Source organism: Haemaphysalis longicornis, unplaced genomic scaffold, assembly GCF_048455015.1.
Source record: "Haemaphysalis longicornis isolate Haplotype H1 unplaced genomic scaffold, Haemaphysalis longicornis Haplotype H1 scaffold_9, whole genome shotgun sequence".
In the NCBI taxonomy this organism is placed as follows: domain Eukaryota; kingdom Metazoa; phylum Arthropoda; class Arachnida; order Ixodida; family Ixodidae; genus Haemaphysalis; species Haemaphysalis longicornis.
In genome coordinates, this window is record NW_027526460.1 from 54309218 (window position 1) to 54321216 (window position 11999).

At 47.4% G+C, this 11999-nt stretch overlaps 1 protein-coding gene across 1 annotated transcript in view; it reads right to left on the minus strand.

Moving 5' to 3' along the window:
- The window catches only part of LOC144153191 (uncharacterized), a 49078-nt gene extending 38636 nt beyond the window's left edge, over positions 1–10442 (minus strand). The window contains exons 1-2 of the mRNA XM_077684839.1: positions 10291–10442; positions 5728–7307 (exon numbers count right to left, since the gene is read on the minus strand). Of these exons, the coding sequence (XP_077540965.1) occupies positions 5728–7307; positions 10291–10327 (1617 nt within the window). The 5' untranslated portion in view covers positions 10328–10442. The remainder of the gene's footprint in view (positions 1–5727; positions 7308–10290) is intronic.
- Between the last annotated feature and the right edge of the window lie 1557 nt (positions 10443–11999).

The following is an 11999-nucleotide window of genomic DNA, read 5'->3' on the forward strand; positions in this document are numbered from 1 at the left end:
TAAATCAATCAACTAAATCCTGGGAAGCCTGCTGGGCGAGACAACATTTTGAGTGCATTCCTTGAATATTTTGCGAAAATGATATCAAAAAACATATATTGTTTATAGTATTTTTGCGTGAGGGCTAAAACACGAGGGGCTGAAGAACTGCCCGAAATGAACCGCTACTTTAAGCGGGCGTTAATTAATGCCTAATTTTTAAAATAAAGCATAAATGGTGGGTTTTTAGTCGTTTGAGTACACTAACGTCGTATAATTTCTTTCCGGATAGTTGTAATAAAACACCAGTTCTGGCCGTTTTTTTATAAGAACACGCCTCCGGTAGGAGCCCGTGTTTTGACACCAGGCTGACATTCCTAATTGCGTACAACTACGCGGTGAAGTAAGTAATTAGGAGAAGTAACGAATAACTCGGTGTTATCGAATTGCGTTAGCCAATAACTCGAATTGGGGTCCGCCCGGGCATATCCGGATACGGCCACGAGTACAGTATTAATCCATCTCATCAACGCCATCGGTTCGGATTCAGTCTGTGAAACCCATAATAATATTTACACTTATACTGAAAGTAGAACGTCCACACTATTGTCAGGAGGTTTCTGAAAGACCCATTCAAAAACAACTCAGCCCGTTGAAAGATGCGTTACTGCGTCAAAATAATAAAGTTACGTTGGGTTTAGTTAGGTTATGTTAGGTTAGTTCGGTTCGATTCGGTGCAGTTGGGTTACTCTTGCGTTGTGGAAGGGATTTGCAATCTTGCCGCTTGGGCCACTTTGCTTGTTTGCCTTAACGCTTTCGAATGGCTTCGGTCTGTGTCCTACGCGTTGGGCCGCTGTTCGTTTCTGCCGCCGTGTAATGGTAAAGTTGACGACGATGGTGAATTTATCCGATTATCCATTGGCTCGTTCGGCTGCTTCTTCCGTTCTCTCCTTCTGCTGGCAGTGACGCGGGCGACCACACCTCACTACTTACGAATGCCCACTTTAAGGGCCAATTGCAACAAAAATTTACCTACTCCAAATTCTGTATATGCGTCTGGTATGCACCAATAAAGTCTGTTGTGACCAACTCCACACGCGCGCAGTACTTTTATTAGACTCGTTCGAGAACCCATTACTTCAGCCGACGCAGCACCTTTAGGAGTGCCGCCACAACTGGTTGTCACTGCGGCAAACTTCCGGATGTGACGTTCCAATTAGGACTCCCGTCCTGTCGTCGCCTCTCTTCAGTAGCCCTTTTACGTGCGGCCTCACGCGAGTGAGCAGCGTGAGTCATGCCTATCGCATGAATGATTGCTTTCACGCGTTTCCGAATTTCGAGAGGTTGACAAATCTTTGGGCTGTCGAGACAAAAAGAGCAAACTCGAAGAGTGCCGGGACGAGTACGGAAATTGCACAACGGCTGATTTCGTGGCTGCGACGGCCGCAGCAGGCTCTCGGTCGATTCCACGAGCACGCGAGACGCGAGAGCGGCCTACACGAGACGGTACACTCATGGTGCGGCCGGTCGGTGCGTCGGGTTCGCGAAGGAGTACGGCAGCTGTGCGGCGCACTGCAAGCTCGCGGGATGCAGGCTGTACAAGGGCGCAATAAGCGAGAACGGCCCAAGCGAGGCGATTCGCTGTTATCACAGCCGTTCGGGGCGCAAACGAGTACGACAGCTAGCTGTGCGGCGTACGACACGATCACGGCCGGTTGAGTCCTGGAAAGCGCGAGTACGGCCGACACAAGGCATATGCTGTTGCTACTGTTGCCGCGGCCGGTCGATTGCTCGGAATCGATTGAGTTAAAACAACTTCGTCAAAAAATAAATAAAAGCTGGCCGCTGTTGGCAACATTTCGCTCACCGATTAGAAAAAAAAAAGTTTTGTCAGAATGGGTTATAATGGGGTAGGCAGCAATGAGTCTCAGGTAAGGTCACTGTTTCAAAATGCAAGCGAGGACACTGCAGTGCTTTCGTCGCTGCTTGACATTTTATATAGGCGGGCATCATTATCTAAAGATTTGGCGCGTGGACCCTGCTAATAGAAACAAACTGCCCATGTATACAAAAATAACACGATTCTGGATTTGAACTTTGGTAATGTACGCTGAAACCGAATTCTTATACGCTAGCCGGCATCTTTCGGCGCTTTCCTCTCACGGTAGCTGTTTTTAGGGGCGAAGCCTTTTAGGGGCTGGGCCTGTTGGCGTCTTTTGTCGTCGTCGTAGTCGTTGTCATAGTCGTCGCTTTATGTAGTAACGGTACCAAAACACCGAGAAACTCGTTTACGCCTCGCGCTAGAAGTAACGCATACTAAAAGAACGAACCCGCCGCGGTGGCTCAGTGGCTAAGGCGTTGCGCTGCTGAGCACGAGGTCGCGGGTTCGATTCCCGGCCGCGGCGGCCGCTTTTCTGATGGAGGCGAAAAGCAAAAACGCCCGTGTGTACGAGATTTCGGCGCACGTTAAAGATCCCCAGGTGGTCAAAATTAATCCGGAGCCCTCCACTACGGCGCGCCTCATCGCCTGCGTTGCGTCGGCGCGTTAAACCCTACAATCAATCAATCAATTACTAAAAGAACGCCCGAAAACTCGTTTACGCCTCGCGCTAGAAAGCTTCGTGCTTCAAACACACGCTACTTTTACAGCAAGCTGTATACCTCTACCCCCGAACGGTTTCATCTCCGTTGGCAAAAACGCCAAGGCTCCAAGAATGCACTTATACACTGCATGCTTCGGTGATTGGACCAGAACCGGCGTATTCGGCATAGTATGGCCAAAACTAAACGCAATACTATAGACTGAAATATTCTAGTGACAATCACTGAACGTCAACGTTTTGTGCTTCAGCGCTGGGCATACCTGTCTGCTCTTATTTTTCTTCATTGTTTGCTTTTTTTGCCTCTTTTACCTTTCCCATGTGCAGGATAGCAAACTAGGCTCTAGCCAGGTTAACGTTCCTGCCGTCCCTCTACACCCTTCTTTCCTTCCTTCCTTCCTGCATGCTTCACCCCTCCCCAGGTTTAACGTTAGTGGAGATGGCCCAAAAGTTTTTGTTTTCTGCTCTCAAAAACTCAGGATGGTTCGATCAGCACAGCCAATATGACCTGTGCAGGCGCCCATCTATAGCGCGCAACACTGCCTTCAATGTACGTATTTCCTAGCTCTTATAGCTTCGGCAAAACACCTCGCGATGCGTGTGTTTACCTTCACGGGACGACAATAGGCGGGTCTCAGCCGCTCATAGTGAAGCAATAATGGTTGCTAGAACTTCCCAACCACTTTTCGCGCATGTTTGAAGGTTTGCACAGTGAAGCTGTTAGGCAAATCGTAATTTTTCCCGTCCAAAGTTGAACAACAACAACAAAAAAAAAAACCAAGAAAATGCCGGGCATGCGCACGTGAGAGCGTGCCTCGCGGGGACCGCCCGGCAGATACAAAGCCAAGAAAACGGCAAGCCCGCTTATGTGCGTGCCTCGCGACGCCCGCTAAGCGTCCCCGGAGCACGTTTGTCAAGCCAAGCACACCCAGTTAGGCAGATTGGCCAAGATTGAGGCCACCGTCCGGCTGTTAAAACTAACCAAACAAATGCCGCGCACTCTTGTGTGCGTGCCTGGCGGCGACCACCCAGCGTCCCCGGGACACGTCTGTGAAGCCAAGTATACCCACTTGGGAAGGTTGGCCAAGATTGGCAAAAAAACGCCAGCGTTCGTCGTAATGGTGGCAGCACTTGCTCGGACCAATAAAGGCTCCAGCGTTCATTAAAAAGGCTGCTTTGTATTGATAACAATTATGGTAATTTTATCGCACTCTTCAAACAAATAATCGATATAGCACAGAAAACGTTTGAAGCAGTGGCGACCGCAAAGCCACTTTCCGGCGATCTTTCTCATTCCCTCCCCACTCGATCCATCCTCAGCCACATATCGCAATCCCTCTTTCCCACCCCGCTTGTCCACACTGCGGGGACTACGAAGACACCCCCCCCCCCCCCCCCCCCCCCCGCGATCTGGCACTGCCCTGCCCTGCTTCCTCTTCCCCTACCCAACCACCCAACCCCCCCGACTCCTGGCTGTCTGCCCTCGCGCGCTAGGACGCCCAGTCCCAGTGCGCCCTGTTCGACAGGGCTCGGGCCTATAGAGCTGCGCTTCCACGGCTCCACCGTCCGAACTAACTTAGCCTGGCCAGGAATAAAACATGTTCTCTCTCTCTCTCTCTCTCTCTCTCTCTCTCTCTCTCTCTCTCTCTCTCTCTCTCTCTCTCTCTCTATGAAATCGGAGAAGTTCGTTTGTGCTATTTATGGCCGCCAACTTAAGACGCTGCCAAGAAACAGGAATCGGCGATTGTAGTGGGGATTTAGTTACGTTTGGTTGTATCGCTTGAAGGCTACCATACAGATCAAACACGCTGATAAAAATGTTTGATATCGCACCCATCTTGCGTCACTCCTGCCAATATTGCGTCACTATAGAGCGAAATTCCAAAATGTCTGAATATGACTTGCCTTGTTTCAGCTAAAATTGTTTTCATTGAAAGAATGAAGCTGATAGAGTTACCAAGCCCTAGTTCTTTCTAAGTGATCACAGTTGTATTTTGTTTTCATGGTCCCTTTAAAATTCGCTACAGATCACGTTGTAGCTCCTTGTGCCTTTGAAAATTTCACTACAATGCTAAACGCGGGTAGGAGTGTGCATGGTAATAAATGAATAATAAATAAAGAGATATTGAATAAATTGAAATTCAAATAAACGCGAATATTACCCGGAGAATTTTAGAATTGGCCAAAACACCAAGTGGAAAGATAGTTTCATCTCGACGCCGTCGTAGCTTGTCATGATGATCCTTGTCTCATAATCATAGTTAACTGGACCGATTCTCAGTAAATGGCCGGTACTTTCCGGAGAACTAGAATGTTGGCATATCATTGTCTTCAGTACATATTTTACACGAAATTCGTGTCTGTATTTTTGTCTCCGGATATAGGGTAGGAACTGCTTATTTTTCAAAGAAAAGAAAGAGGCTGACCCACACAGTGCTCTATAATGACTTCAAATAATTTATTTAAAAACCCAGCGACGCCTTCTGCAGTGACCATAGCATATGACAGTAGTTGATCTCAAGAAGCTGGGCAGCCTTGTGGTGTAGGGTTCTGGTAACTGTATGGTCTGCATCAGCGCTGATGGCTGAAAAACAAACAGAAAAAGCACCTCTATAGCGTATATATTCATGAAGGTGTCAAGCAAAAATGTTTCATTGTTTGGCCTTGTAGTCGCTGGAACGTGAATGTCCGGCAAGGTGATCAATATATTTAGGCATACCTATTTCCTAATGTATCTACCAGACTCATATTATATTCTCTCCTCTTCGAACGACTTCTTTCAGCTCTAACAGAATGCAACATACCACGTTAGATTCTTGTGAAAATCGGGCTGCGCCTCCGATTCTAAATCAGGTTCGGTATCCGGTTAGTCGCGCCTTGAGCGAAATATTCTACGTTCAAAGCTAACTCGCATATTTAGGCACTTACTTTTTAAACAAGAAATATCATAAAATGTATGATTCAGGCGTCACCGTTGTCATCCTCTCGTAGTTGATGTGGCGGATTTTTTGACTCAGTGAAGTTCAACAAGCTCAGAATAGAAACAGCTTCATGGAAACGCTGACGCTTCATAATTTGATGGTGAATGACGCGTACATGTTTATTTCACGATGCGTTGTCTTACCTGCGTATATAGGCGAACCTATGCGGAAACCTGGAAGCTACCAGATTGAAGGCCACTGTATCCTCCGAATCCACCAAAGCCGCCTCCGAGGCCGTATCCTCCGAATCCGCCAAGTCCTCCAAGGCCGTATCCTCCGTAAGCGCCAAGTCCGCCAAGGCCGTATCCTCCGTAACCGCCAAGTCCTCCAAGGCCGTATCCTCCGTAACCGCCTAGTCCTCCAAGGCCGTATCCTCCGTATCCGCCAAGTCCAAGGCCGTATCCTCCATAACCGCTAAGTCCTCTAAGGCCATATCCTCCGTAACCGCTAAGTCCTCCAAGGCCATATCCTGGATATCCGCTAAGTCCTCCAAGGCCATATCCTGGATATCCGCTAAGTCCTCCGAGGCCGTATCCTGGATATCCGCTAAGTCCTCCAAGACGACCGTATCCACCGAATAGTCCTCCTAGGCCATATCCTGGATATCCGCTAAGTCCTCCGAGGCCGTATCCTGGATATCCGCTAAGTCCTCCAAGACGACCGTATCCACCGAATAGTCCTCCTAGGCCATATCCTGGATATCCGCTAAGTCCTCCGGGGCCATATCCTGGATATCCGCTAAGTCCTCCGGGGCCATATCCTGGATATCCGCTAAGTCCTCCGGGGCCATATCCTGGATATCCGCTAAGTCCTCCGGGGCCATATCCTGGATATCCGCTAAGTGGTCCTAGGCCATATCCTCCAAGGCTGGAACCTCCAAGGCTGTATCCTCCAAGGTTGTATCCAACGGGCACTGGAGAGACGACTGGAGTTGGGAATGGCACTGGCCTAGGAACTGGGACTGGGTGGGGGACGCGAACTGGAACTGGGTGTGGGCGGGGGAAAGGAACTGGGTATGGGCGGGCAACTGGAACAGGGAATGGGCGTGGAACTGGGACTGGCCTTGGAACTGGGACTGGGAAGGGGGCAGTGACGAGGTGGGTTGGGATCGGGACTGGGAAGCGGGATGACCTTCCACTCAGGGGGTCGACAACTTGTCCAACTCCGGTTTGGAAGCCGACGAAACCTTGGCGGACTCCGTTGCCAAGGTTCCTGACTCCACGGGCACCAGCGAGGAGACCTCCCAAGCCACCGTATCCTCCGAGGCCACTGAGTCCTCCGAGGCCACTGAGTCCTCCGAGGCCGCCGTATCCTCCGAGACCACTGAGTCCTCCGAGGCCATATCCGCTAAGTCCTCCAAGGCCGTATCCGCTCAGTCCTCCGAGGCCATATCCGCTAAGTCCTCCGAGGCCGTATCCGCTAAGTCCTCCGAGACCGTATCCTCCGTATCCACGAAGTCCTCCGAGGCCGTATCCTCCGTATCCACCAAGTCCTCCAAGGCCATATCCACTAAGTCCTCCAAGGCCACCGTAGCCGCCTAGAAGGCCATATCCACCGCCGAGACCACCGTATCCTCCGAGGCCACTAAGTCCTCCGAGGCCATATCCTCCTCCGAGGCCATATCCTCCTCCAAGGCCATATGCTCCTCCTAGGCCATATCCTCCTCCGAGGCCATATCCTCCTCCGAGGCCGTATCCACCGTACCCGGAGAGTCGGCCGTAATACTGGCCGAATGTGTCATGGCAAGCTGTGTGGATGCATAAAAGTTCTACATTAGGGTTCCGTTGCTTTTGAAAGTTGGCGTGAAATTATATACACATCGCTGAGATCTAGAAATGTTGTGTATAAAGGGAAATATATTTCATGCGAATGTCAACATCTGTGCTTTTTTGAGGATAGGTTTGGATAATTGATAAATACGCTCAAAGAGGAAATTAATATTAAAACTGCGCAATTATTGGCCGGAGAAAGCGAAAAGTTGAACTCGGAGGCCGAATACGTGGGTGGAATTTTTTTTCAGCACATTAAAGTATGTCAAGAAAGGCAGCTTATCTTTTCAGTGTGTGTCAACATCCCAGACCACTTCACAGAATCCCGTGCGATATGAGATTGAGGGAAATTCAACATATCGTGGGGAAACGTCGAAGGTAGCCGAGGGGCTATCACTGCCAAGTTTGGGGGTTTCATACAAAAGTGCAGTTAGTTTCGAGCCGAGTGTTGGACGTAACCTATTGCAGTCATTATTCTGTTTCTGCCACAAAATTCAATTTGTTGTATGTCGTTCGGAATTGTTTAGTTTTTCTTTTTTTCATTTATTATCGCCTCCAAAAAACACCTTTTCCTCCTTCTTCAGTAGCGCGCTTATTTTTTTCCGTTTTAAACCGACTGATCACTTTGGGAATCGAAAAATCCACCACCATCATGGTAATTGCCTTAAATGACAGAAAAGTATGAGGGAAGAACTGTTGACTCCACACTCGTTACCACTCCTTTAAACAAAGTAATAAAACACACTGGAAATAAAAGTGGCTGGCATTGTCACCTCAAAATGATGTTCTGTAAATATTAAGGCTGCAACGTCCAGCATTTGGTACAAAAGAAACCGGGTATGTATACATGCAACGCGCACGAAAACGCTAAGAAGAATTTCAACCTTTATGATATCAATTACTCCGACCCTCATCGGCACTCATATTTCTTATCGGCGTTCTTTGCTAGTCGTGCCTAGATTTGAACGCCGTATAATCATTGCAGATCGTCCACATTTCGTTTTAGTGAAATTCACAGAGTACCAGAGCGTTTGGCGCAAATAACCATTGCCGAGGGGTGCACGTGTGGACGAAAGCAATCGAAGTGGTATAAAACCGCTTGAAGCCTCACAAATCAGGAAGAGCAGTGCCATACATCAAGTAAAATTCTGGGGAAAACCATTATAAAGAATGAATTATTAAAGAAAACAGAAATAAAGGTACCTGGACTGGACATGAGCCGTTAGCATGCGAGATTGTCATAATATATATGCTCCCCACGAAGCTGGGACCAGTTGAAATGAGTCCACGAAGGCTTAAAATGGTGAACATATATTTGAGCCATGCGGTGAGATGGCTTATGATGTAAGCTTGTTGTGCTTCTGACAAAATGGCAGCGAAAAAAAAAAGACTTAGTGTAGTTATGGCGGTGATTACAGGGAAACATTGGCAAGAAGCAAACGAAAAAGTATTTGCTCGATGCCCTTGCGGGCCTATAATGCGCACTCGCAGCTGCCTTGCCGGTGGGCTATCCCTCGGTAGCTTCATCGATTACACTATAGCTGACCACTCCTTCTGTAGCCGGGCGAGTTGTAGAGGGCCTTCGTTCTTCTCAGGGATTGGGACGACGAGAGGAGATAACATAGTTGTTCGAATCCGGCTGTACATTCGCGAAACCTAACCTATTCGACGATTGCACGCAGCTTCCACAATGGTTTCGCTATACTGTAAATGTTTCCAATTTGGTGTACTATTCACGAGTGCTGGCGGACAATTTTAGCATTCAATAATTTGGATTCCGGGTAGGCCATGGATGCGTCTCAAATGTATTTTCTCGGTATGGGCGTAAACAGTTTACAACAGGACGTATCGATGGACTGAGGCTTCGTGATTAGGGGCGAATCCAGTGTGAATAGCTAGCCAGGCTCTGCACAGGAATAGGTTTACAGCCTATCATAACCTCATTTTTCTTTCTAAACACCAAACAATAGGGTCCATAGAAATTCAGGATCGCTAAACTTTAAGCGCACACGATTAAAAGTCCCACTTGTGTGGAACAAGTAGGTTTCCGCACTTAGAGCTTAGAGAATACCTTGAGCTCTGGATACCGAAATAACGAAATCGTTGCTCGACGGCCTCGATTTTGTTCAAGCTTGTGACCTCATAGGATATAAAGATACAGTCTAACTTAAGGGGGGACACTGGTCTTGAGGACCGAAAATTTGCCAAAAAATCAATTTTCTGTGTTAATTTTATTTGAAGTCTACAGGTCCCAAAGAATGTACCTGCAAAATATCATAGCTGTATCATAAGTATTCACAAAGCTGTCGCCCTTTGAAGTCGCCTAAATGACAATTTTTGCCTATGTTTGCAAACTTCGTGCCCGGTTTTCTCAGAACCAATTTTTTTCCCACATGGTCAGCTGTCGGGTAGAATATCTTGGGATGTACTGGTTAGATTTACATCATTTTTGCTGCATTCGAAAGCTTATGAACTGAAAAGTGCAATAAAACCACAAAAGTACAGAATTTCGTTTTGCTGGCACAAGATTTTATGCAGTTAGTTTTACAAAAACGTAAATTGATGACCTGACATTTACGAATTTTAAAGCGTTTGCAGAAACCATGCTAAAATTACAGCTGTGGTATAGTTGCACTCCTGGTCTTTCTAGAGCACAAATAGATAAAAGCTATTCGAGTATTTCATAGGTACATAATGAAAAAATTGCCCGAAACGGAGTGACATAACATGTTGCACAACTCTAAACTTACACCCCATAGACGAAAAGTGACTGCATATTTGTGCTCCTGATGTTGAAAAACACTCAATGTGTAAATCTCAAGCACATAGGTTAAGAAATAACAAAAATGTCCTCAAGACCAGTGTCCCCCCTTAAGGTCACTTCATGTCCCTTAGTTTCTGCAGTTGTGTAAAGAGTGAACATTAGTTTAAAGGGAAGAAAGAATCATGGTTGCTACTTACCGACGGAAAGGAGTGCGACCACAAGGAAGGCCTTCATCTCGGATGCGACCGGGCTGCAGCCGAAACTGGGTGCTGTTTGATGCTTCGGCCGAACATTTTATACGCTTTAGCTGCGCATTGTTCGTGTCCTGAGGACGTCGACGTGGGCCACGATGAAAACCGTGACTGCAACAATGCCAACAAATAAGAAAGAAAATTTATTTTCGAACTTTCTAGTCCTAGAAAAGAGGTTACTGCTCCACCAACTGCTAGTTCACAAAAACAATGTGAACAATGTAAAGTGCTCACGGAAGTGAGCAAGCAAGCTGCCAAGGGAGTGGAAGATGCGAGAAAGGCACAGCGTTTTTGAACAAAAATGAAACAATGGTTTTTGAGGTTTGACGTACCACACCGCTTCTCTCCAGTATAGCAAATTTGCAAGGATGGCTGTGCACAGCATGACTCTGTGCAACGGTGCAGCCTCAACAATCGTCGGCGGCTACAATGTGGATGCCTTCAAGCAAGACAAGAAATCGTCCACCCAGTTCATGTTTGAAAAGTTTGGAATACAGTATTATGATGATTCACATCAACCACAGGTTATGTATTGACTTTTTCGAATCACCCTGACTTTGTAACTGAATTCACTATTCTGTAACCGCAAACTGGCATCGCGTGTTTTCTTCTGGATACCCCAAGTGGCGCTGCAGAGCGAGGACAGTTATAGGGTGCCTGAATGCGCCCCGACCGCCTGTGGCGGTGGGTGCGCATCCAGCTACTTCAAAGGCAGTCACCCCGGCCAGAACTCTCATTACCTCGATTATTGGTGTCCGGTTACCAGGCCAAAATTAGAAAACCACGCGCATGGCATTTCCCTTTCTCTATTTGAAGCGACAGTTTTTGTAGTGGGACCGATGGCGTTCTGTAAAAAAACTAATGCATTTCCGCATGGACCACTTGGTCGACCGAAAGGCTCTGGTAAGATCTCTGGACACGCGGCGCGCACGCGAAACGGGGCTGTCATGTGCCAAAACGGTTACTAAACAAGAGAATGAACCCACCGACTATGAAGAAGGAGTACAATAGCATCACTTTATTCTTTAAACCACGTATCGGCATACACTTAGATAGTTCGTAGATGCGTTTACTCAGTGCGCGAAAAATCGTCGAATGGCGTCGTTCTTGGTTTGCCACGTGGATTTTTGAAGGTTTGGCCATAGAATGGACTGACTTTCAGCGAAGATTGAACTCATTTTAACGAAAGTTTTGACGCGCTTTTGAAGCATTTTTGATGCGAAAAAGCTCTCGCGCATCTCTCAACTTTCTTTAATGAGAAGGGATGGTAAAGATTTTTTGTTCGGTTACCAGGCGTAAAATTGTAGAACCACGAGCGCGGTTTTTCAATTTCGTCTTCCTACGTAAGATTACTTCTTCCGTATTTACACGTAACAGGTGTGCGACATTTTTTCATCGAATTATTAAAGACAACAAGTAAACCCTTTCGGGCGTATCGCCTATGCGCAGTGCAGCAAGCGTGTGACCTGTTTGCTCCTGAACTACTCGGAGCAGGACCTACAGACCTGAGAAGGGCAAAACCATTGATTCACGCCGCTTGAAGGCTGCACAGAGTGAGATATGCCTTTTTCAGAATCGTGCAGAGTATCTGGCGGCACCCCTTAATTTCTCCCGGTCGCAAGCTTACAATGAGCGTTTAAATTCTTGCGAGGGTC